The 26,782-nt window shown below is 40.4% G+C and overlaps 2 protein-coding genes across 3 annotated transcripts; both read right to left on the reverse strand.

The window, feature by feature from the left end:
- Positions 1-806: 806 nt before the first annotated feature.
- On the reverse strand, positions 807-14,602 carry LOC122711122. Its single transcript, XM_043929578.1, has 2 exons — positions 14,252-14,602; positions 807-3,030 (listed from the first exon to the last, which is right to left on the reverse strand). Exon 2 carries the CDS (start codon positions 3,022-3,024, stop codon positions 2,032-2,034), a length of 993 nt encoding a protein of 330 aa, XP_043785513.1. The 5' UTR covers positions 3,025-3,030; positions 14,252-14,602; the 3' UTR covers positions 807-2,031.
- Positions 14,603-24,829: 10,227 nt separating this feature from the next.
- Positions 24,830-26,675, reverse strand: LOC122711201 (DNA primase small subunit). 2 transcript variants are annotated; one of them, XM_043929740.1, is made up of 7 exons: positions 26,515-26,675; positions 26,226-26,376; positions 25,978-26,156; positions 25,708-25,906; positions 25,421-25,631; positions 24,956-25,349; positions 24,830-24,884 (listed from the first exon to the last, which is right to left on the reverse strand). In XM_043929740.1, the coding sequence occupies exons 1-7, from the start codon at positions 26,609-26,611 to the stop codon at positions 24,865-24,867; spliced, it is 1,251 nt and encodes a 416-aa protein (XP_043785675.1). In that variant the 5' UTR covers positions 26,612-26,675; the 3' UTR covers positions 24,830-24,864. The 2 variants fall into 2 exon arrangements, with proteins under 2 accessions (XP_043785675.1, XP_043785674.1); XM_043929739.1 differs by having other exon boundaries at positions 24,877-25,349.
- Positions 26,676-26,782: the final 107 nt, after the last annotated feature.

Genomic DNA, 26,782 nt, shown 5'->3' on the forward strand with positions numbered 1-26,782 from the left:
CGATTCAACGTCGGTCGTTTAAACGGCTGTCGAGCTGTAACTTTTTATCCCGATTTCAGAATGAGAACCGCTCTTAACCCGTTACAGTACATTTGCGATAGTATCGAGCGAACCCTTTGCCCCCAGGCCTACATTTTTTGGTAATTGACCATCAAACTTTGAAATGACCAGAGTGTCTATCTTCCTTTGTTCGACCATTCCACGTTTCTTTCTCCTTTTTTCCTCCTCTTTTTTTTTTTTTTTTTTCAGGCCCTTCAACCGGCGTTTTTGTAATTCGTGACAAGGATTAATCTCTCTAGCTCGTCGCTCGTCGTAAAAAGAAAAAGAAAATTTGTCTATCCAATATCGTATCGTAACGTATCGAACGAACACGGAGACGCTTCAAAGCAAGACGAATCGTTATATTTCGATACGAGATCGGCGATTTACTTTTCTCCCGCGTATTCTTTGGAAATAAGAAGTAAATAGGAAATTTATTTCACGAACGTATTCCCCGGCCGTATATCGCTGAGGGAATCGCGAGGTTGAATTGAAATTCCATTTAAACCTGGCTTTTCCTGGATGTCTGGCGTCGGTGTTATCGCGATCTTTGAATTCAATCTCTTTGAAGCAAGTAGCGCATAGATCGCGAGGTATTCCCGTAACCAGACAGGATATAATCCCGAGCAGACTCGCGTCCCAAGTCAATATTTGTGTTACGTGAGAGGGGGAAACATATGGAACACGTTTTCTCGTGGACGCAATCGGGGTGCGACTGGCAAGGATGTCCCAGAAGAACGTGAAAATTCCTCTTTCTCGGAGAAAAAGACGGGAAAGTTATCGATTCGAGGTTTCGTGTATTTTTCACGTATTTACAAAATTAAAAGATAAATCAATATATATATAAAAAGTTCTCTCGATAACGAAAATACGAACTTTACAAATAAATATACGTCATTAAGTATACAGTGTGACGGTACTAAAAGAGATAATCGTGGATTTCGCTCGAATATAAAAAAAAAGGAATGATCAATTAACGCAACACTTAAATTACGTTTGAGCAAACGATCGTCGTGATTACTTTTGCAGCCTGGCTATGTATATATATATATATATACGCAGTTTTTTAATTAATTGACGTATAAATAGACTTATAAATAGAAACTATACAGTTAAAAACAATAATTGTAGATATATATCGTCTGTTCGAGATTAAGTACTCTCCATAATAATTAGTCGTAGCGACATGTCTTAATTATGGGCGAATGCCAAGTGGAAATCAAAAAGGTATTTCGAGCGTGCAGAAACGGAAACTCGTTATTTTCCGTTTCCATTCTTATCTCGTTTCAACCATTCTTCTTAATCGATCATCCGCAGTGACATTTCTCTTATTCTTATTCACGGATCAAACTTATTTCCAACTTCCGCTCGTGTATTTCTCCTCGCCGAGATATCGAACTCGAAGGTACCGTACCAACTAAAAAAAAAAAAAAAAGAAAAGAAAAGAAAAGAAAAGAAAAGAAAAGAAACAAATCTCCGACAAAGAGATGGTATCACTCGAGACGTCGATCATCGATGAAACTTTTCATTCAACAATTCCCCGCCTCGCGGAGAACAGTTCCTTTATAATCATCCGCAGTAATAACCCATACTTTTAGATGTAAATGCAACGCGATACGACCGGCCGAGAAGCCGATTGTTTCGAAGCCCGCCTTTTAAGCTCGCGCGGTTATGCAATTTCTAAGCAATCGCGTATCCTGGCATCGGTTATCCGCTCGTTCTTTCGCCTCTATACTGTACGTACGTAGTTACGATTCGAACGAGAATCGCGAATCGATCGATTCGTTCCCTTCGTTTCACGTTTCTCGTGCATGCTGATCGAGCCGTGCCCTCTCATCAGCCCTTCTCCGCTCGCCGCCGACGATGGATTCGAGGATTCGTAATCCCGCAATCGATCCCGCCGATTTTTCTTTCCTCCTTTCTTCTTTCGACGACTCGAGGAAACGGCGGACTTCGTTTCGCGAGGCAGCAACGAGCTCCGTTCACGCGTCTTCAATAATAGGAATTATCCTGGTAATCGGGATAGCGGAAAGGGTGACGCGCCGCGGTGGTTCCATCCGGTTTCAGCAGAAAGAAACTGGTCGGCTTGCCGTTGAACTCGTACGGGCCTTTGTCCAGCTTGTGGACGGGATCGTGGTCGGGTTTGTTGGTCGGTTTCGCGTTGGCCTGCCACTGATAGATGGCGGTCGGTTTCCCATTGGTCACGAAATCGGCGGAGAGACTGTCCAGATTGGTGATCGGGGTGTCGGTCGGTTTCTTGTTCGTCTTCTTCTGCCAATGGTAGACCGACGTCGGCTTGCCGTTGCTCACGAAATCGATGGGCAGCTTGATGAACGGGCGGTTGACGGATTGCTGGTACGCGGGTTTCGGCCTTCCGGGTCTCTTGTACGCTTGTACGAGCGGTTGAAGGCTGGTCGTCGAATAGGTGGGCGGTTGCGAGATGTAACCCAACCCCGGGACGAACATGTACGGCGTGGGCGGGAGCCTGATGTAGAAGATGTTGCTTTCCTCGAAGTTACTCGAATCCGTCCTCCTCTCCTCGGTGTCGAACTTGTTATTAGGGTAATCGATGTCGTAAGGGACGATGTCGTTGGAGAATGGAAGTTGCGGTACGAGCGGGTAATCGACGAAAATGGCTTTATGCCTTCGACTCTTCTTGCCCGTTTTGTCGTCCCTCGCTTCGTTGACGCGTTTCAACGAGCGGGGACCGTCCTCGTCCTTGCCCCCCGCTCGATTATTATCCCGAATCGAGGCTGGTAACGAGGATTTCGAAGACTCTTTCGTTCCACCGTCGGTCTTCTCTGATTGCTTTTTTGTCGACTGATTCGTCGCGTCCTTGCCGGTGACAATCCCTGTTTCCGTGGAAACTGGAGCCGCGTCCTTGTCCCGAGGAAACAATCGAACGTTCGGGGTGTCTCGGAGTGGCAGCGCTGCGACGGACGCCGCGAACACGAACGCCAATAAAATCAGCGAGATCCTCTTCATGATGGACTGGAAAAATACGAAACAATTTCATTGTTTTCGTTCGCTTTATCGACGAGATCGACGAGATCGACGAACGAGAGAAGAATCGAAAATATCGTTGGAAAAAATAATTTTTGCATTTTTTCCTTGCGGCGAAATAAAAAACGAAAAATCGATTTATTTATTCGGACGAAGGTGAGCAGCGATGGTGTCGTGCATTCGCGAGGCGCGCCATATATAATCCGGCTTATAAACATCTACAAAGCGGTTACCTACCCCTTTCCCGTCCAAAGAACGAGATTAAGTTATTAGCCTTGGAACGAGCGCGATCCTCTGCGCGCGAAATATTACCCTGATCGATATACATCCCACGAGGACGCATCATCATCACACCTCGAAAATTAAATCGGTCTATTTGGTCGGCTAATGCGACAACCGAATGACGTTAAGCATGCAAAACGAGATTCTCTCTCCAGAACACGTGCGTAGGTTGGACGAGAGCGCGTCATCGGCCAACGAGCCGAAACAAATTGCTGTCTCGTTCGTCACGAGCGTGGCACGGAGGACAACCCAACGTTTTCTCGACAAACGTATTCACCGATCGTGGCCTGCAACGCCCTCCTCCTTTCGTCGTGGCTCGCTCGCGCGAAATTCTTCTTATTCTCTCCGACACGGAATAAATCACGCGTCCCCGCGTGAGGACACGAGCGTAGAAAAAAAAAGGGGGCAAAAGGATTTCGAAGGAGCGAAAGGAAACGGGGGACAAATTCCGCGCGGCATTTAGACGAGGCGCGTGCATTCCGCGCGTCAGCCTTTCTTTTCTCTCGCAGGCGCTACCGCACCGCGAAGGGAACGAGAACAAGAACACTAGGAATGGTAATTGAAAGCGGGTTAGAAAATCGTCGAGTCACGCATTCCTGGAGAGGAGAGGAGAGGAGAACTCCTCCTCGAAGACCTTGCGCAAGGTCGGTCGGGTTGACGGAGGGAAGAGGAGAGACGAGAGCGATCGATCGATTAATGGTTTTGCTAATTGTTAATTGCCACGATTCGATCCTTGAATCGATTCTAATTACGAGAAACGAAGATCTTCTTCTATTTTTCCTCCTCGCGATGACTCGTTCGAAATTATCGTTCACCCGGTTGTTTATTATTTCGCGGTGCTGAATACCTAGCGAGTATTTTCTTTTTTTAATTAAAGCGTACAAGCTCTTCCACTCGAGACCGAAGTAATAGAAGAGGGGTTGGTTAATGGTTTCGAATTAGCACGTTTTACGTTCGCGTTCTATCGTGTTTCCATGTTAAACGGGTGTCGAGACGATTGACGCTCCATTCTTCGTTCCTCGAGATGGAAATTGAAGTCGAGTAATTAAAATCAAGCTCGAACACCTCCGAGCAAGGTAAACTTTATAAAGTACGAGCGGTAATAGTCGGCTAGGGTGAGTGTTTCCTCGACGAGATTCATACTGCAACGAGTGTAATTAAACGTTTGACCGATCGATTTAAAGGATAATGGCGGCCCGTCATCGTTCACGATTAAATACACGGTTGATCGTTACACGATACCTCGTTATTACCGGCGTCGGGTTCCTTTTGCTCGAGCTGACCGCTGTCAGTAAGGTAAACCGACTACCTTTCCCCTCGTGGATCGTGCAGTCGGACTACAGAGACCTGTGTTATCCGCGAGTGGTCTTGTTTCACCTGTCTTCCCTGTCGTCGACAACGAGCTCCATCTCGTATCTCCGCTTCCACGAAACGGGCTTTGCATAAAACATCAATTTGTCGTTTCTTTCCTCTGGAGCATCTCCCCGCGATACGATTTTTATCTTTTATCGATCGAAGACGGAAACCTTGTGCGACAACAGTTTATAAAGTGTCAGATTTACAGCACACGTAAGAACATCCTCGAGTTCTCGCTTTCCGCTCTTCCTTTTGCGCCGTCCTTCCATCCTCGCGTCTTTCTACCCTTCGAAAAATATACCCGAGACGTGCTTCGCTTCTCCAACATCCTTGATATTTCGAAAGGTGTCGAGGATTTTCGAGGATGAAGATCATTATAACGATACAGAGAAAGTCGAATTACGAGATCAAACCTGTCTCTTTCGAAGAGAATCTCTTCGAGTCGTCCGCTCCTTTTTTGCTCCTTTTTCGTTTGCCGCCATTTTCAACCGGCACACCGTTATTTTGCCGAAATGAACCGGCCGGTACGCGTACACGCGTATCTTTTTACGGGCATCTTTGTCAAGAACGGCACAATGTATCTGACTCGTGACAAGAGAGACGAGACGAGAATCCAGAGAGGCTTTGGTATGGGAATATTCAATATAAAGCTTCCTCGACGCGGATCGCACCTTCGTCACGTGTCATTAGAACTCCTCTTCTTCCCGGTTAACTGCCGGTGTTGTTCGAATCCTTCTCCGATCCTTCGATCCTCGAAACGGTTCGCGCTCCGTCAAATTATAAATTACATAGAGCGACATCGTTCGATGTCAGCCGTTCGATTTATGGGGTTTATCGAAAAGACCAACGCGTAGAACGCGTCTCTAATAATAATTAACGATTTTCGTTCGTTTTTTACGTTAACGACACATCGTTAGGATATAGTGTAATCGAAAAGGTGTTTTCTTTCGAATTCGAGCAAAGTTCTCGAGGTGTGTGCACACGTGCCCCTGATTTCGATCTAACCGGACGAGTTCTCTTCGATCGAGAGAAGTAACGGAATTAAACAAAAGGTAAAACGTCGCGCGTAAAATCGTCGAGGGAAGAGACGCGTTGTTATCAGTGGATAGGCAAATGGATATAGATTATACGAAAGAGGCTAGGTTTTATCAATAAATATCGTGCGATTAATTTATCATCGTGAATGATGATTTCGCATTCCGTACGTAGTAGCGTGTCTTTTTTTTTTTTTTTCTACGGATACTTTCTCGTCAATCCTCAATTTTCGAGGATGAAGAGAGAGCGATAGCGAAGGTAATGGCCATCGCATTGTCGACCCAAATAATTACACGTAAACTTATAATTAAATTATAAGTTTTTGAAGCGGAAACTGGGCCATTTTTTTCCACCGATTTTGACAAATGGATACGACATGTATACACGTTCGTGTTGTAAAAAGCTGGTGTTATTTTTGATCAAAAATTTTCTTCTTCGAATTAAGCGAAAGGAATGATTCTCTGAGTTGAAAGTTTTTTTTTTTTTTAATCATCTCTAAAGATGACGAAAATGGATATTCTTTCGCAGCAAGAGGCCTCAATTGAGAATTCCTTTGTACCAGATGCTTCTGACATAAGCTACGTGACTCAGGTTTCATTAACTAAGGAAAATGGATGTGGAAAAGTGCCGTGTACGTTTGGTAGCTCGTTACGCGATCGGACGCGGCTCAAAAAGGCGATACATCTTGGCTTTAACGGGTTTTCGAAGGAATCCATAATGTTGCATGAGCGCGCTTCTCTGCATTTCTATTCTCACGGGATTTTAGATTTTCATCCGTATGAATTGTCGCTCAATTTTGCCAACTTTTCAATTTCGATGGATGAAGGTAGATAATCGCGACAAATAATTTTTAATAAACAAGATGCGTTTCTAGTTCCTTTTCTCTTTCGATCGTAATTGAAACCTCGTTTAGGATTAGTTTCGAACGATTTCATTTTTGGCTGGTTATCTAACACGAAATGAATTACTTCGAAGAAAGTGATTTTTGAAACGTTTTGGATTACAGATTGTAATATATATCTAATACATATATTACAAATAGATGATTAGAATTAAAATGACATGATATAGGATATAATAAATTTGATGGAAAAGAAAACGAATAGTTTTTAGTTATTAAAAAAAAAAAAAAAAACGGTTAATTTGGATATTAATTTGGATATTAATTTGGAATTATTTGGAACGTTAGCACGAAAATTCACGTGAAAGAACGACCCGTATTTTGGTCCACGATGCTCTTCTCTGTTCGTTCATGCGTTTCTAATGAGCCAATTTTACGCCACTGATTTCCAGTACGCTATAACTATAGCTATATAGTAAATGTTCTAACTTCAGCCAAATAGAATTTTCATACTCTGATTCATTCGGTGCTCGAGCAAATGCGAACACATGTTGCACATCAAAAGCATCTATAATCCTTTGTGACTGCAAACGATCCTGTTTCTTCGACAAAGACCACTTCCTTTTCTTCTTCGGACACTTTGGATATGATTGATCGTTCGCTCAATCGTTCGTATAATCTGTACGGGTTAAACGAGTCAAGTAAAAATAATACCTTGTTAAATATTACGATATCTTTGTTTGTTCTTGATAATAGCTCCGTTTCACGAGATACTGAAATTATTTATTAACGCGTGATACTACCTGCTGCTAAAGTTAATTCAAGGGTAAGCGATTAACTATATCCTGTATATCCTGTTATAAAATCTTATAAAGTAAGAAAAACTTATCGACCAATTTTTCTTTTTCTTTTTTTTTCTCCTCTCTCGACGAGAAACTGTTTTTAGCGAAGTCTCGAGGCAACGAAAGTTACGAGTTAGACAAGAAACAGGAAGTAAGAAGATATATATATATATATATAGTCTAGTTAGAAGTATCGCAGTTTACAGGAGAGACGATAATTTAACTATCGTCAATTTGAGCGTCATCGAAGGTCGCACGTGGCTCTTCTAACGAGCGAGTTTGCTAGACTTTCTCATAATTGCACCGGCAGTCACGAAGGCTGCAGGTGGTTCTCGCGAGATCCCAATCATGTGAGTCAAGGTATTCTGACTTTACACAATGATGCGTCCCCTTCTTCCTCCGCTGTTGGATCTACACGCAACTCTGGATTCCGGATTTATGAGACTCGGTCTAATTTCCTAACTGTACACGATTGTTCTTTTCGGAATGCAGTCGTTCATCCTACCACCATCTTCTCTCTCTCTCTCTCTCTCTCTCTTCGCTGGATCAACGTATCCGTTAGAATCAAATTCTTTTTAAGAGCGAAAACAACGTTTCCTCGATAGAAAACGAAGTGGAAGAATGACGTAAAAATTCTAGTCTAATCGTTAAAATTTCCAATTTTTTTTGGTAAGAAATCTCTGATAGAAGTGGAAGAATTCAATGTAATGTATTTTGTGTAAAAGGATGTTTGTCGATATCGTTGACGCGATCATCCGAAATCGTCGAATAACGCGATAAAATCGTTTCGATAGATGATCCTCTAATTGTTTTGAACGGGATAATTGTTAAATAAACGCAATTGTCCTTTTTCTTCTTGCCCCTTAGAGGATAAGTATCGTATCCCTGTTCGAAGAATTGGCTCTATCGTCTAACTTGATCGTTTCGTAACGAGATCGTTTCGAGAACATTTCGACGATGTAATGATACAGTAGTCTCGATACACAATGAGAGCTCGATCACGCGTTACGAAAACCGAATTAACCCCTTTCGAGACCTTAGCGGATCCCACGATCATTTTGCCTCCGATGATTCCTTCCTATTATTAGAACGCATCGTGTTTGTATCTTTTAAACGGACGGACGTCTTTTACGGTGTGTTTGTTTAAAAAATCCGAGTTTTATTTTAAACAACCGGAAACATCGATCCAATTCGTGTCAATTATTTATATCAATATTAGATCAATGCATCGCTTAATTTCCTCAATTTTGTATTTAGTAATTTAGAAATTATTCCATTTCCATCTAATTAATAGATTAGAAAGTTAATTTGAAATATTGATAGTCTCTTAAATGAAATTAAAATAATCTTAAAGACTTGGATTTTTATTACGTATTCGTTTCAATTAGCGTTTACAGTGAAAGTAGTAATACGTTTCACGTGAAATTACCGTAGATAAAATTAACGCTTTGAGCGATAAACGACTGGAACGATGGATTACCTGTCGCTAATAAATTTCTCTGCCAACGTTAAGAAATTTCAGAAATTTCGTTCTAAGCTAGTTAAACGAAACGCATCTGTTTTAATAATTTCACAGGATAACGAGAATGAAGAATCAGTTGAAATCGATTTCGAAACGAGTGGGTTGTGATAAAAGGATCTCGCTTCGTTCGATCAAAGCTAAATTCGGAAAGGGTTTTTATGCGAGTAACTATGCAAATTACGATCCATTAAATCGGTTGTGACGTAGCTCGGCGGATTGATCCTTTCATCGTCAGATGAAAAGTACGCACGTAAACGCGCGTACCGTTAGAGTTGGCATAAAAATGGATGCGATTCTTTTAAAATGTTGCATCGCCACCAAGAAGGCAACGGTATACTCGCGAATTGTATCGCACGAGGATCGATTAACCTGGATAAAGATGGGCGCATTTTTCGATACCATCCTATTCTAAACGTCTCGTCGAGCGTGCGATCACGTCCAACACGAATTTTCCGCTCTTCTCTCATTCCTCCATTAAACGAACGCGTCATTTTTATTCCGTTGAACTCCGTGCGTTTCGTCATCGCGTAGCACGTCTGTTTCTTCTCTTTCCTAACGATCTCGTCGATGATTCACTCGCGATTTCTCGGTTTCCAGAGGTTGGCCGGGATAATACACAGGAATCGTGCGTTTCCTCGCCGATCGTCTCCTTCCTTCCTGATCGAGAACACGAACCGTTGGGTGTGTACCGCCATTTGTATTCGGAACCACTAGGAAGTGAAATTCGAAGCCGGTCGGATGGCGTTGTTGGGCAACGAGCATCGTGCGAAAATCGTCCGCCTATTGCGAATCGGCTCACGAACGAAATCCGCTCTCTATAAATCAGAGGGGGCCGAGCGATCCGTTTTCTCCCTCCACCGCGGATATTTTGACAAATACACGGGAACGGAAGCCGCTTTCGAATCGCTTTTCGGCGATTTTCGATCCATCGGCGAAAGCGGACCGATCTTTCGAAGGGAATTGGGTTAATTCTGTTGTTCCGATTTATCCACTTTTTGTCATGCGTTCGTGCGTTCGAACCATAACTCGTAGCGATAGCCTTTTTCGGGGAGGGGGATGGATGTGAAACTGCGCAGTCGTCTCGTTGAATTTTTTCCAACGACTGCTCGTACTTTTTCCCCTTGGTATTCACTCGAATATGACGATAATTTCTCGCTTCTTGCATACCGGCAATTTTTAATTGGCAATTAGGAAGGAACTAAACGTTCGAGATCGTGGAACGATAGCTGTACTTTGACTGTTTTTCGGAGATGATCGTAAGACGTAAACTGTTCCTTAGGAAATTTTTATCGTGTGTGTGAATTCGTGCTGTAACCGTGAAATTCTTAATTAGCAATTAGAGAGTCGAAAGAGGCGAGGAGCTAATGAAATGTTGTAAGAATACCGATTTTTGCACAAACGCGAACACGTTTAAAACTTGCCTCACTCTACGCTAATTACGATTCTCCAATGTAATATAAAGATTGTTGAACAACTGGCCATAATTCCATTCCTTCTCTCTCTCTCTCTCTCTCTCTCCTCCCTTGCCCCTTCCCCCGGTTTCACAAAAGGAAAATAACGTTTCGCCGGTCGTTTAGAAATATGGTATGCTCTCGAGGTGTCGATGCCGTCTAGCGAACGAAATTCTTCGCGTTTTTCCCATGCCACACTCGATGCTCGAATAACGTTCACGGTGTCTGCTCGTGTCGGAATACCAATTAGTAGCGGTGATAAAGATCGTGATCGTCACGCGGAATCTGTTGGACTCGATTAGAAAAAACGTTACGTAATGGTTACATCGATATTTCTTCCCTCGATTTTTCGCTTTACGTTCCAACGATCGAGTACATCGTTCGTCGCTCTCTTCCCAAACCCCAATCATCTCGTCTTGGTGTTACTTTCCGGTCGATCGTTGCGACGACGGACGAGATTGAGATTGCATTGGCAAGGGAACGCGTTCGGACTCGAGTTTCGTTCGTTCGTTGGGAAGGAACGAAGAAGGACTCGTGAATGAATCAGCGGTTTGCTTGGAGATTACGATCGAACACACCGACGAAATATATTATTGCTCGAGGAGACGTCGAGGTTTAACGTCCAGTTGAGTCACAACGAGGATTTGGAATCGATCGTCGTTTAACGATCCCTCGAATCGAGTCATCCCTCGATCGAGCATAAGAGGATAAAAGAGAGGGATTTCGTTGAATTTCTAGACGATTTCTCGGAGATTCCTCGGAGAAATAGCGAAGGAAGTGCCAAAAATCGGGAACATTTCCTTTTAACGCGAGCAACGAAACCTATGTCCTGCGCCTCGCTACACGGATTTTCAATTAGTCATTAATCCTTGCGCGGTTGAATGTAAATAGGACCGTTATACCGTCCTTCAGAGTGTAATAGCAATTTAAACCTAATAGAATGAGTAGACGATAAAGTGTTACGTGTACGAGGGTGCTCGTCTACGTAGTTGTTATATTTTTTACTTTCTTTCTTTCTTTCTTTCTTTCTTTCCTCTCGGATGATGAACGAGACTGCCGCGAAAAGATTTTACAAATTTTTACATTGCGACGCGTTGAGTCGATTTTCGCGAATTCGAAAATGGTGGAAGGAGAAGAGATTGGCGTTTGGCCAAGAAAGCGGTAACCGAAACGGTCGCCTCGTACATTTCAATCAACCAACTATTTCATAAGCGTCATAGGTATACGAGATAAGTCATCAGACACGTTTCGATGAACAGACTACCGCGCACGTTACGTGCGCACGACTCTATAAATCGCGTTCGACCATGTATAACGTGTTCTATGTATCGAGGTATCGGGACAACGTCGTCGATCGATACGGTAAAAAAAACGATATAATAATTTATTAACCGTTACGATTTATTTATTCATTAAATAATTAGGTGTTTAATATCTTATAGCGCCCCGATCGATGTACCTCACGCGAATACGCCAGGATTTAACATTATCTCACGTGTCCTTGCGTTGAAGAATAATGCACCTCGATACGAGTTATCTCGGAGCAGTTACTCGTGACTAGGTGGTATTTTAGATATCGATTTTCGAGGAGTAGATCGGATATAATTCCCGAGCTCTCGATTTTTCCACCACGTTCTTCGTATCTTTGACGCGAGAGATATCTACGAAGGATATTTCACGAGTATTTGGGATAACGAGTTTAAATATAATTGAAGTTACGCCCGTACGTGGATACGTGTTATCGGTATATCAAGTTTACGGAGGAATTATATCACGTTATACCTCGCTCTTCAAGGAAATATCGAACAGTTACTTAAGAATTCTCGCGTAAACTTATCGCATTGATTGAAGGGAGAAAGTGACTCGTATAACATCCCATAACGATCGACGTTTCGATGGAGAGATACTGCAGTGATAATTTGCAAGCTGTACTTTGGAGAAGTTAGTAGTTGGAGATTTTAACTGCATCCATACGCCCCAAGTGTTACGCATTTGCATACATAGTGTGGGCAGGTTCGGCAGTTGCTTCATTAGATTCACAGAAAATTATAGTTTTAACCCGTTTCTAAATTCACCTCGATAATCTCGCTAGAGATAACGCGTATGAATCGGGATTTTTTTTTTTTTTTTTAAGATTCCATCGTAATTTGACTGGCATTCACGCGAAGGGTACGCTACTTATTTCGCGATATTAGTAGTATTAAGATCTTTAATTAAGGAAAAAATTGGTCGATTCCCGTGGCTCGTAATCCCACCCCATTATCGTTCTGTAAGAGCATTTGTCGGTCGAGCACGTTTCGAGATACCTACACGGTTGTGAACTGGTTTTGCTAAACTCCCGTGGATAACTTTAGACCGCGACGTCATTAATGTTAGAGTGGAAAGCACTTTCCGTGACGCGCAAGTAGCGCAAAACGAAAAAGAGAGTCGCCTTGCCGAGCGAACGAACGTCCTTGCCAGCCAAGTCCACTCCACGAACGTAAATCATCTTTGAACGCGTCGATCGCGCCGTTGTACAAATAACTCCTCGTTGTCCTCCTCCTGTCGCACGATCCGAATATATATCATATATTTCGCAATTTTCCACGAACGGTGTGGGATTGTTAGTTTGACGATTGTTAGTAGCGGCTTGCATTACCGGATCGAAAGAAACTGTTATAATGTGGCTTTTCGACGAAATTCCACGTTTTAAAACCAGTATGCGATATCAAGAGATCACTGGGTTTCGAGGTTCAAAAAAAAAAAAAAAAAGAAAAAGAAATAAAGAAAGAAAGAAAAAAACGTATCCGGAAATCGTAAGAAACGAGCCCTTTTAACCCGCCATCTCGAAGCAATTACAACAATCCACGCATCGCGTTAGATTTACTCGAAATTATACATTTATTACCGATTTATACGCGATGCATCGTGTATTATGTTCCGATCGAATAGACGTTCTTTATTTCCCATACGATCATAAACGGTACGACATCCGATTATCAAAGTCCGATTATGGTAATGGTGCGCTCGATGCTTAATACGACCGCCTCGTAGAGCAGTTTGAGTAGAAAATAAACAGAGAGAGCGTTTCCCGAAGATGGAGTCGCTCTCGAGGCTGGCCATCTTGCTCGATTAACCCTTCCCGTTTCATCTTCTCTCTCTCTCCTCCTCTTCGCTCTCGCGAGACAACCGCGTATCATTGTGGCAACGAGGAAGCGAATCGGGTTGGAGCGTGTGGGAATTACCGTTTCGCGATAACGCGATCCTCGAGCGTGTGTGGCGGAAAACGCGAAAAGCGGTGTGCGAACGCGGCATTAAACTTCCGATTATCGCGGAAATTTGAACGGAATACGGATAACGATCGTGGTAAAAAGCGAGCCGATTCAACGATGATGAAAGATCCTCTTCCGTTTTCATTGTTTACGACCCGAAATTACAACGTAAGTTTCGTATCGCGCTCCAATGTTTTAATAAATTGAAAAAGATCGGATGGGAATTCCGACTGCTACGGGTCGAGAACCGATCCGACGATGCCGGATGGAAACGATCCTACGGGATCGTTATGCGGCTGTTATCTCGATATCGATTCGAAATCGTTCTCGAGATCGAGGTAAAGATAGATAAGATGGTATTTCCGTGATCTTCTTGGATTCTTAACCCTTTCGGTAATTAAACAAACGTGATCTATCCGTACACCGATTTCGATAAATTATTGTTATTCCACTATGGCCGGAGAAGATTCGAACGCGCTCTTCGCCTCGGATGGATGGAAGGAATCATTCACGACCTTCGACTTACGTAAACGAACGCTCTTGGCCCAACCACGAGTCCTTCCACGTATTCGCGCCGTATATCGCGTTGAGCAATTACAAGTCGTGTAAAGTTTGTTCACACTACCCACCTCGTTCGCCTTTGGTTCCTTTGGTTGACCAGCAGGATCCACGGGACTTGGCGTTCGATTTCTCGAGATTTCTCTTAGAGGAACCGTTGGCAACTGCACTCTCTGCACCCTTCGACGATCACCAACAACCGCGCTCGTCCGATTCCCTTCGTCTCGGGCATCGAGCGAATTTTATCCCGATCGAAAGCGGCGCCTCTCGATCCGTTTATTCGATCTCTTTTCTTTTCTTTTCTCTCTCTCTCTCTCTTTCTCTTTCTCTTTTTTCCGGGCCTTCTCCCCCTTATCCGGTGACACTCGCCGGTCGTTTTTGGTCACCCGGCCACGAGTTTTACGAGTTCACCGACTCCGTGAATCGCGATCTGCTATCAGAATGAAGGCTTTTCTTAAGGCCGTCTCGTACTTATGTCGCTGCCCCCACTATGGGGCAACGTGCCGCGAGCACTCCTCAAGCTCTTCGGCTTGTCGGGGCCCGAACAACGATGCCCCCCTCTGAACATAGAAAAGGAAATACGTGCCAGAACGGACGACACACTTTCGTTCCTTCTTCTTTCGCCCGCTCTTTCCACTCGTCCGCTCTTCCTTCTTCTGTCTCTCGCCGTTTCCACTCGTCTTCGTTTTTCCATCATAGCGGCGATACTTTTCCTCCGAATCGTTCATTTTCTCTCAGTTGCAATCTCTACGAACATCTCTCGAATACGAATCGATGTGGTTAAAGCGTGCTTCTTCTCGTCCCAAAATTCGATAGTTTTTTCCCCCCCCCGTCTCGACGAACGAAAGATCGATCCATGCTTCTTTTTCTCTTTTTTGACGGACGCGTGCCACGACACGCAAGAAAGGCGTACGTTCTTTTACTACGTTTTCTTTTTCTTTCCCTCCCTCTCCGCTGCGCGAGACATCCGATATCGAATCGTGATCGATTTGTGATCGATTTGTGACGGATCGTGTCGCAGATAAGCGGGGGAGTGGATGTCGTTCTTCGTCGTTCGTCGCCATTCAAATGGTTAAATTTCCGTGACTCGATTACGTTGTTCGCGGCCGATCGATCGAAACCACTTTCCGTTCGATCGGCTCGTTTTCGTTTTCAACGCTCGTCACAGACCGATTTTTCATCGGCGGTGATCAATCACGCGATCGATCCATCAATCCATCTGTTCGCTGGCTCGCGATACTTTCTCCGCAGATCTGTCGATATAATCTGGCACAGTTACGCGCGATCCTCGGCCTCGGCTCGCAACGAAACATGTGTGTCACGTCAGATTGGATATCTGCGCGCGTGAAATCCTCCCATTCCGCGAGGAGTAGCCGCGAAAACGATCATTCTTGGCGAAATGGAACGATGTTGTTGAATCGTAACGCTTTCTAACCGCTGCATTTGTTCTTCCTTTCGACGAATCAAGGATGACCCCGGCTTTCGATCGTTGGCCTTTCGGCAGCGGACCGATTGATTATCGTTGACTAAATTATTCAGTTCTGAGTGGAATATAAGCGAACGCTTGGGTTTCTAAAACAGTTTGGTATATAAGAATACGCGAGGAGAATGGAACAAATCGCGTTTCTCGTTTCTTACAAGGTAGAGACCAAGTGTAGAGTTTAACATTTTTTTCTCTTTTTTCAATTTCTTCTCTTTTTTCTCTTTTTTTCAATTTCTAAAGATTTGAGAAAACGGTTTCTTCGTTTTTTTTTTCTTTTTTTCAATCGTTGTAAATTGAATTAACGTCTTTGGCATAGAGAGATATTAATTTTAACGAGCAGTCCGGCCAAAGTGTCGAAAGTAAAGCGAGAAATAACTTTCGAGAGATTCCGTCATCTCGTCGGCCAATTTCGCTCGATATTTTTGTCGAGTGAGAATGCGACGACTCGTTTTCGCGCGAGGGTGGCGAGTGTCGTCTCGCTGGTGGTGATAATGGTGATGACGATGAATCGATTGTAAATCGGTTTCGTTTTTTCGTCTCTAAATTTCCACGCTCTTTATCCCTCGACGAGGGGAAAAGTTTCTTTTAGAAACTTTATGGATTTTTATATTCCCGGCCTGTAAGAAGATTCTAAATTATTCGCGATTTCCCCCTTTTTGTAACAATTAATGATTATTCGGAACTGGACGCTTGATTCCACGATTATTTATGTTCTCATCTTTTTCCACGTGAGAAGATAGAAATCGTGGAAATATCTGGATTTAACCGTAGTTTCAGGAAAAATCAACGAGATTTATATTTCTTTAATTCTATCCCACGTGCGCAAATTCACGGCATCGATCTTCATTTCTTTGATTCTCCGACGCTCGAAACGGAATGCGACTCGTAAAACGCCGATCTTGTACCGATCTGTGATCGATGCACGTGATACTTATATACTTGTAACTATTATTTCCTCTCCATAAATGATGTTGGTATTCAATTCTTTTTCTTTTTTTTTAAATTAATCTGGATCGATATTCTTCTGCATAAATTACGTATTTTTCCGACGTTAACTCTCGAAAATGATCGATGCGGTGATTTTTCGATCGAAATGATCGAAAAAAGCTTCTTAAAAAAGAGACAAGATCGAGCGATCGTTTCGTATCTGGGAATTAACGAGCAATGGAGCACGAAGCCTTTCGAGCCAGACTCTGTCTTAATTGATTTTTAGTAAGTAGCGTGGTTATAATGCTACTTACAACGAGCAAACCCAGTCAGATTTATTTTTGCTTTACGACATAAGTCGCTTAATAACCTGGACCACGATCTCTGCCTCTCTTTGGACAAGTTGGATAAACTTACAGAGGAGAGGGAGCCAGATTGTTACCTTAATGTCCTCATTAATTACATCGCGTGTTGCGTTATGTAACGGTTATTCCTTCCCTCTTCGCTCCGATTCACGATGTCGAATGATTTAATCCAAGATTTCGGTACTTTGCGACCCATGCCGCGAAAGAAACGAGTCCCGTGCAACTTTTTTTTAACGCCTCTCCGTTACGTTGCAAAGTCGTTATTATAATCCGACTTTGCCTCGCCTCTCACCCTCGGACCCTCGATCTAATATTAAAGACGAATTAAAAAATGACTCGGGGAGGGAAAGTTTCGTTGGACCGTTCATTTGCGATTTACTCCGGCTTATGCAAACGAAGCCTTATCACGCGTTTGGCGTGGCTAAAGAACGGTCGTAGTAGTGGCAAATGATAAGGATATCGAGCGGAAGCAATGAAACGTTTAGGGTGAAAATACGAGGGATATTTTTGCTCGAATGTTAAAAGGCTAAGCGAAAGCGTCGGAGATAGCATCAAGAAATTGGCCGTTTACGGATGAAAGCGTCGCGCGTATTCTCCTACCAGTAATGATAGGATGACCGCGGGAACATTGGAAAATTTACGACACAGCGAAGAAAGTAATAACGACCGGGTATATAAATACAACGTTAATTAGACCAGTCGCACGATGGGCTGCGTACGTCCTTATGTTTCCTTCTCTACCCGCTGCCTCTCTCTTTCCACCTCCTCGGGGAATTTTATTTTTCGAAACGAAAGCCACCTTCTTCTTCCGGTTGGAGACAATCGAAACGAACGTGTAAATCGGCCAATCCATCCTCGTCTGGGACCGAGTTCCGACAAGATCCCATCTCCGCCCCTCTGACCCTTAATTTCTATCGTGAGATCGAGATTACGAGGTAAATAGAAAAAGATAAAGGTCTCGTGTTACACGTTATACGTACAGGTTACGTAAGAGTTCCAATTCGAGAAGATTAAGATGGAGAAGATTGTTGGCGTTACACGTTGTGAAAGGGAAATTTTATATATGGCGAAATTGAAACGGGTATTCGAATAAAAAATTCGAATCCAACGTTTACGAGTTGGATGGAGTTTCAATTTAAAAATTGTTAAGAAGGATGGCTGTGTGTGTTGGTTGAGAAGAGAATGTTAGACGTTCGTAACATGTTTTTCAAAGACCCCGCGAATATCGGATTAAGGATTGGAAAAAGGAAGAGTTTTAAAGTATCACTCGAAGGAGAAAGATCGTTGTGTTGTGGAAATTGTAAAGTTGGAAGACAGTAAGGAGAGAAAAGTCGAAAAAGGCGGACGATATTTCGTTACAAACGAGCACCTTCCATACGTTGTACATAAATGGGGAAATATAACTTGGAAAATTACTACCTTCCTGGAAAAAAGGTCTGTATCGGTATCGGAGAATCTGCAAAGTGACTCGGTACTGCTTAAGTACCGTGATTACACGATGAACAGATCCACATATCCGAGACTATAACTTTTTATTTCTCTATTGTGAGTCTCTCTTTTTTGAAAAATTCTTTATTTTTTTTTTCTTTTTTTTTCTTTTTTTTCTTTATTCGTTTCTCTCGCGACTCGAATAGTATCCCGAAACTGTATGAAGTAACTTTAGATTTCTTAATTCAAAGTAAATTTAATGTTTTAACGGTTTTTTTAAAAAGAAATTTTAAGAAAAGGAACTGGTAATTTTCGAATACCTCGAGTTTACAATCTTCCCGACGAAAAGGGGAAAGCGAACGGTCTTTAACAATTTTTACATTTCTTTGTTATTACATAAAAACGAAAAAAAAATTAATTTTATTATAAATATTATATTCGCAGTTGTATCCGATCTACGATAAATTTATTCTCTTCCACAAATTAATTACAGCAATTAAATACGTATTTTTATTACTTGCACGTTAGATCGCAGTTATAAATGATTTATAAGACGAATTACAATTTATCATTAGCACCCGTGGACAATTTGTAATCCTTCTAAATATCCCGACAATGTGTACAAATAAAAAAGTCGTATCTTCTCCACGTTCATTCTTCCCATTTTTAAAGTCGAATTGATCCCGATCCTCCGGCTTATTCGGTTCCAAATAAAGTATCGTTGCGTTTCCCTGTCGAGCCAATTTCTATCTAAGTAAAGCTTGGAAAATGATCGCGTTCGCACGCGAGAGCTTGGTGCTTGCTCGTGCACAGTTTAGCCACCACGGTAGGTAGATTCCACGCGTGGAAGAAACAGGAGCACCGGCCACCACACGTTATAAATATTGATCGTGCGTGCCAAGACTCCCGCTTGAAATTATCTCGGGCATCGCGAGGATCGATCACGTTTGTTAATCACGTTCCTTCTCGCCGACAGGTAGCCGCTGTCGAGCTATAACGCGACCACCTGTGCCAGCCTCGTCTTCCTCTAATCCCCCCTCCTCTCTCCTTAATCGTTATTCGCCACCTCCTCGCGTCGTTTAACCGATATTATTAGCGAAATTTTACAAGTCACTGGTTTTACGAGTTGCACCGATACCGATGAATATTCTCTCCTCCGTGTTACGTAGTAATAAAACAAAACTTGTTCGATAAAACAGGAAAATTCCCTGCCTACCCTTGGTAAATCGTGCAAATTACAACGTGTTAGCTTAATTGTCCCGTTTCAAGAGGTGTGTAAGAAGGACAGGCCGACGGTTTCCGGAAATTGTGGAACTTTGTATGCGAGTGGAGCGATGGATTCGAAACACGGAGTAATTATTAGAAATTCAGGAGGCAGGGTGTCGATCAAGCAACGTTGTAACGAAATTGCTTGATCAAATTTTTCGTGTTCACGAATCGTGTTCACGTATTCTTTTTTTTTTTTTTTCTCTTGAACGAGACTAACGTATCGAGAGATTGTCGATACGTTAGATCGAATCGAGGAAAGTTTTTTTCGCGTCCAACGATCATGAGAACTCGTCTGCTAGTTGCACGGAATTAGCATATGCTGATTCTCAATTTTTAAGGCGCCGTTTGACAGATTGAATCGCGAATGTTCGGTAAGGAGGAAATTCTGGTTCTGTGAGAAAGTCGGGGCGAGAGCAATTAGCGAGAGGCTACGATTCCATCTTAATAAACCGTTAATTAGACGAACGATATGTCTTTGGAACGATTTTTCTCTCGTGAGAATTGCGCGTATGTGCGCGTTTTAATAAAACGAAACGTTAACCACGCGGCGTAGATCGGTGTTTACTTTCATCTACCCGTTGTTGCTCGGAAATTAATTAAGATCGTGAATGAAATAGGACCCCGTCTCGTTAACAATGGACACGGTAATGTAAAAGTGTGTTCTTCGAACTATTGTGAGAACTGGGTAATTTCGGGCAATTAACGAAAACGGAACGTTAATATGCGCATCCGATTTAACGGTAAGGAGAAGCTCGTGAAAAGAGAAGAGAATTTATGAGAATTTCGTCAGAGAAAGGCTCTGAAATTTTTGTTTTCATGCCTCGAATATCATTCGGAATGTTCTTTTTTTTCTGGTTAGAAGAATTTAACGGATTTTTCAGATTTTGCTATAAAAATTCAACGATATCGATTTCGTCAAATAAAAGAAGATTTAATATCGATTTCCAGAAATTTTTAGATATTACCATTACCAAGACGCATCGTATCGTCACCTATCGATTCAAAATCTACTCGTTCGTTGGGGAAACCGATAGTTTATCTTTTATCGTTATTAACGAATACGTCGAACGTGAATAATTATTGGAGAATGGTTGTTTCGATCGTACACGAGATAACGAAACGATTCGTTTTCCAAACGTTTCTGCCTCTAGAACTGGCTCTCGCCATGGGAAATGGACAATTAGTTTGGAAGCCGGTTACGGGGAAAAGTAAAAGTCGCGAGCGCATCGCTAATATAGATTAGAAATTCGCGATGGAACGTTTATCCCGGTTAAAAAGGATAATTAAGCCCGTGTTGCGTTTACGCGCGAGGATTATACCCGTGTTACGAAAGTGGAAAGGTAGGCGTGCGGTGCGTGCCGCGTATTAATTCCTGTATAATCGAGCGTATATCTCGTTCGCTATTTTTCACCATCGTTCGCCCTAATCGGAATAATGCCTTAACTGGATCGTGTAATGGCCTCCCCCCCACCGAATACTAATTATTTTACAAATAAACGCGTTGCACGATTTTTAACGTTTAAACGATCTTTTTGCGTTACTCATTTTGCTGCCTTTTTTCTTCGTTTATTTCTTCATTTATTTCTTCGTTTTTTTTTTTGGGAAAAACCGCTGATCACATTAGATACGATTAATATAAACGGATAAGTGACCATTTCGAAACATAGTGCAAAACCTTAAATCTTAAATCGTATCTCCGACATATATATATCCACCTCTAACGCGACAATTGCAATTTTATTTTAATTTAATTTTATTCGAACGTGTGCAAGTAACGAAACTAAATGTATAAAATCTTGGAATCGCGATTGAAAAGTTCATTCCTCTCTCTGGATACGAGAGAATCCAGAAGATTCCAGAAATCCTTCGAATTTCAAGGATTTATCTTTCGGCTCTCGATCTTTCTTCCTCTTTTCCACGTGATTCTGTAAGAAACGAACGTTTCCGTCACGCTTGCAATCGGATAAAATCGAGAGCATTCCGTACACGCGTCACGTTCCCCACGCTTTTAATCTCTTTGTAATCTGTGGGGTGCTCGTGGAGGTTGGCGAGGAACAGGCAACTTGCTAGTCCGCTTACACGGTTAACTGTAAATGTGTGGTTGTATTTGTCCGCGTGTATCTTCATTCCACGATGGGATGAAACTATCGCTTCTTTGGCCACCATGTTCGAAGTAACAGATTTTACAAACGAGGATTTATCCGCGAAAAAAATATTATAAATGTTGAATTCTCCAACCCTTCGCATTATACGCGTTAATGAGGTACGATTAAGCCAAGAAGATTAATTTCTGATCACTGTTTATCGATGCTTTCACCTCGCTAAATCACTTCGAGATCGATTGATTCGATGAAATTTATATTCCTTGATATACCATGAAATTAGGAATATTAGAAAGAATTTATATGTTTATATTTGTTAATTCATTTGCAAAGATAATTGTTAAATAATTGCCAATAAAGGAATATAACGAATCGAGGTGATTAGCCGAAAACGGACGATTATCTTGTAACGTATTGCTTTCGTCGAGGATCCATTTAAATTTAATCGATACCAGTTTTAAAAAATTTCTTAATTTTTAACTAAAGAATTCTTCGGAAAAGAAACAGTTATCCCTGATGAATTTGATCATGAATTTAGTTGCCATATGTACATCGTTTGTCTCAGATTTTTGTCAAATCTTGACTCGATAAAAAACATCGTTGAATCGACCCCTTTACTTTGAACAAATTTTTAACAATTTATAAAATATTGCGTTTGGATAAAATCGAAGACAATTAGATCATCAATGTTAATTCGATGCGACGACCCACATATACCAGTGAGATTGACGTTTCAAGGGAACGTTGAAATTAATGTTAAGCATCGATGACAATCGTATATGGTCTCGCATTTGTCGATCGCCACGAGATGAAAGAAATTCTGAGCAATTTGTGTGAGTCAATTGCTGATTAATCTCGATACTACGCCGTAAGAAGAGCGATCTTTTCTCGAGTCGAATCGTTCGACGAAGAAAAGAATCTCGCTAAGATCATCGAGAATTTCTAATAAATCACAGATACGAGTCGAAAGTGTCCGTAATTGATCGAAAGTACTATATTGAGAAAAATTCGAAATAGTTTATAGCCTAAAAAGAAAGTTTAATCTATTTTTACGGAGAAGCTTCCACTTGGTCACAGTCGATTAAGATCGTAATTATTAATAGTGGCCAGAATTTTTTTGTTGGTAGTAAGCAGCAAGTAAACTTCGATATATGGATATCGAATAAAAAACTTGTTGGGATCGTTCGATTCGCTTTCCATCATGAATCGTGATCCACCCACCTTTAATCCTGTGTAATGGATACGAGAAGAATATCCACTTTCTTGCCACTGTGCTCGAATCCTCTATTCGTCACACGACGATTCCACACGGTATTTTATGATTGGTTGATGAAAAACTGGCGGAACGATCGAATTAAACGGATCCTACGTATCGAATAAAAAAGAAAAGTCGATTGATCGATAACGTGAATCTCGTTATCAAGTTGACGAATAGCTGATTTCGCGAGACAACTTTCACGACTTTTTTTAGGTTAAAATTTTCTGTCTCTAGGAACCGGTAAACTTTCGAATACTTTCGTCAAAATTATGGTTGAAATCGAGATTGCAACGGATGTAAAACAAAGTAGAATGAAGTTGTAAACATCCGTTGAAATTTTCAATGTTGTATGCGCTTGGAAAGTACCGGTACAGTTTTACGTTTTATTATCGAACGATTGAAAGTAAGATTTAGCGAGATCGTCGTATTCATTTCGATACGAGCTAGTATGTATTATTATAGTAGCTACATTATTTTCGACGTGTCAATTATGCATTATTATTAGTCATTCTTAAAAGTAAAAAATTTTCGAAGCTTCAGGTATTTCGAAATATGTGTCTCGACCGATAAAACTCTCAATTTTAATAAAAACAAAAAAGGATACGAAATCGCCTTGGAATTGATCTGTGTTGCGTGATGATCGAAATTTATCAGATGAGCGAAAGAAAAAAAAATATAGGTGAACATATTGTTTAGAGAAATTCGTGTAATTGTGCTCCTCTATGATTTTTTTATTCCACATGAGAAGAAAATAGACCGAAAAAGATTGTGAAAGAGAGTATAAATTATCACGAGTATAAATTATCAATTTCTCTTGTTCGGAATCTCGCGATTATATCGGAACAGCGTTAACGTGAATCCTGTTTTCGAGGAAAACGTAGAAAAAGTGTGAATAATAACGGCGAATAGTGGAGAAACGAATCGGTACAGGAACCGAATCCATTTAGTTTTATCCAAGAGAGCGTAATGACTGGCCATGTGTTTTGAAGACAATTAACCTATTTCTTCTGTGATCTCTTTCTGTCAGCTGGTTAAAAACACGTAGCATGAAATTCTCGTAATTGAAACGTCGTTCGTCACTCAGAAATTGTAGCGAGAAAGTTCACCTCTAAGTAAATGAAAGAATTGCGTACGAACGAACATGTAACAATATATCTATTTGAGAATCGTTAACGAACACATTCATACAACGTAATAATATTTCTGGAAATAATTGAAATTTTCAGATGCAAATATTAAATATGTACATATTCTTCTGGGAAATTTATTCCATGAATACATTCATCTTCCCTCAATGACAAACGTTTGCTTTTATCGAAAGATCGTATTTTACATTCTCATTTCATATTCGAGTGTAGAATATGTGTAATATATTTTTTCTAAAAATTTATTTCTTGTTAATCGTGTAAATGTTAGATGGGAAAGTAATATATTCAAGCTGGTTACAATTTCTGCGAATGATCTCGCTTCTCGTTACATTCGTGCCAAGATTTTAAATTTTTATGGGATTAAGAGGAGGACAATGAGATTCGAATGAGTTGTTGAAACAATCATTGCACGTTGGTGCAGTATTTCACGTAAAAAGAAGAAAAAGTAACGGTGAACAGGTTCAGCCAGAAATGCAAGCAGGATGAAAGTAATTTTTTTTAGAAATCTTGGCAATCGATCTTGCCAAACTGTCAAGTATAAAACGCTTTATCTTGACGTGTGGGAAGCAATTGAACGAGTATATTTTTTTTTGTAAAACATTAACATTTTATTTATAAACGTTATTAGAACGATATAAAATTATAAATTTATTCAAACGATAAAGAAATTAATTTTATTCGTAAAAAAAAATACTATTTTTGAATTAAAATTCCATTTTTTCATCTGAAAAATAAAATAACGAATTGTAAAAAGCACGATTCTACGTTAAATATAAAAAGTTAACGAATGCTTACCGTTTTCCTTGAGTCTTTGTTCCTTTCTTTCTACCTCTATGTTCCTTAGGAATTCTTGAAAAATATGCAATGATTTATTAAGACTAGTTTTTTTATAATCCTTTATCCTCTTTGTATTCAAATCATAAGTCTCCTGTTCGGTTTTATCTTTCAAATCATATTCATTTATTTCTTCGATCAATGTTTTAATCGTTGGAACTTTATCGGGATGAAATTTGTCCACCGTATTCGCGGTGAATGGGATACAAACTTTACCAGTTTTCGGATGAATACAGAAAGGAGATTTCAGAAGATGGTTCATTCCTTTGCTGACAGCTATATCTAATCTCGGATAAGCGTATTGCAGCATTATTTCTTCTATTAAATGACGATATTGATACCATTTTTTGTCTCCCTAATATCACATATTTATTGTCAAATTATTTTTATGAAAAGTTGATAAAATTTTACAAGTATTATAAGTACCGTAGTCTTTTTGCTTCTAATATGTTTAACAAATACATTCCATCTATCCTTGCTAGAATTATATTGGCCAAAAAGTAATTTTAGTTCTTGTTTAATTTCATCATCGTTAAATATCTGTAAAAACTTTTCTACTCCATCATCTGTTCCTAATATGTTTTGTTCTTCTATACAAAATGGAATAAAGACAGCTTCTATTGTTTCCAATGCACGTCTAAAATTATATAAAATTCTTTTTCAAGTATTTATTAAAAAAACTTGAAATTGAGTTTAATTTAACTATTACATACTTAATGGAATGATGTATTTTATCTCCAGGTAAATTTACTTTTTTCTTCATATATTCACCACCATCTATAATTTGTAAATATTCTGCTACAGCACCACGTTCTCTTGCAGTTAAAGTACGTGCACAAGGATCGCATACCCAACAATGGATACCTCTTCTGCCAGAGAATACCCATAAAATGTGTTTATATCCAAAATCCACTAAAATATTTTATTTAAATTTAATATATACAATTTAATATATTTTTAATATTTAATTATTATTTACTTACATCTTAAAGCATTATCTAAAATTTTACAAGCCAATGCCATAAATTTCCAACAACTAGCACAAATATCTGCACCACTACAACATGTCCTTATTTCATCGTAATCAGTCATATCTATATCAAATACTAGCTCTTTTTCAACAGGATGAAAATTTGTGCCTCTCATTTTTTGCTCTTTTGGACTAAATATAAAAAAAAAATAAAAAATTAATTAATAAGGATTAAACAATTATTAATTTTGTTATATCTACCTGTAATTATATATTGCTCCTACATCTATTTTAACAGGAAGAAGTCTTCTGATTTGAAGTTCTAATTCTTTCACATTTTTAAATGATTGGAAACGAATGTAAATATCTCCTTGTAAAGTGAATGAAAATTCTCTGTTGTTAAACGTATTCACTATAAAAATACAAACATTTTAGTAGTAACGTTAATCAATACTAATTAAAACTTAAAAATAAAATATTTAAAATAAATTAATATTTGTTCGTTTTGCTTCAATCATAACGAAAACATTGATATGATTGATTATAATACCATTTCCGTAACTAAGCCAACGATAATAATCGTGAAAAGGAAATAATCTTGCATAATATGTCGGCAAAAGATCACCCAAATTTTCCAATTCTTCCATTTTATTTATATTTTATAAGAAACTTGACAGATACACAATTGTTTTAAGCTAGATAGAATTTTTTCTTAGTATTCGAAAGATATTATTGTGACTAGACTATGGCGGGAAAACGAACCATGAAACAAAGACTTTGAAGACTACCTACTTCCATTATAAAAACTAGATTCTCTT

The sequence above is a fragment of the Apis laboriosa genome, unplaced genomic scaffold, assembly GCF_014066325.1.
Source record: "Apis laboriosa isolate Shangri-la unplaced genomic scaffold, ASM1406632v1 scaffold16_cov148, whole genome shotgun sequence".
NCBI classification, from domain to species: domain Eukaryota; kingdom Metazoa; phylum Arthropoda; class Insecta; order Hymenoptera; family Apidae; genus Apis; species Apis laboriosa.

Bases quoted from the DNA above. Each gene is read 5' to 3' on its own strand.
- LOC122711201 (XM_043929739.1), bottom strand. From the start codon at position 26,611: ATGGAAGAATTGGAAAATTTGGGTGATCTTTTGCCGACATATTATGCA. The intron at 25,632-25,707 runs GTATGTAATAGT...ATATAATTTTAG, and splicing joins AAAATACATCATTCCATTAA to ACGTGCATTGGAAACAATAG. The intron at 25,350-25,420 runs GTACTTATAATA...ATGTGATATTAG, and splicing joins TTAGAAGCAAAAAGACTACG to GGAGACAAAAAATGGTATCA.
- LOC122711122 (XM_043929578.1), bottom strand. From the start codon at position 3,024: ATGAAGAGGATCTCGCTGATTTTATTGGCGTTCGTGTTCGCGGCGTCC.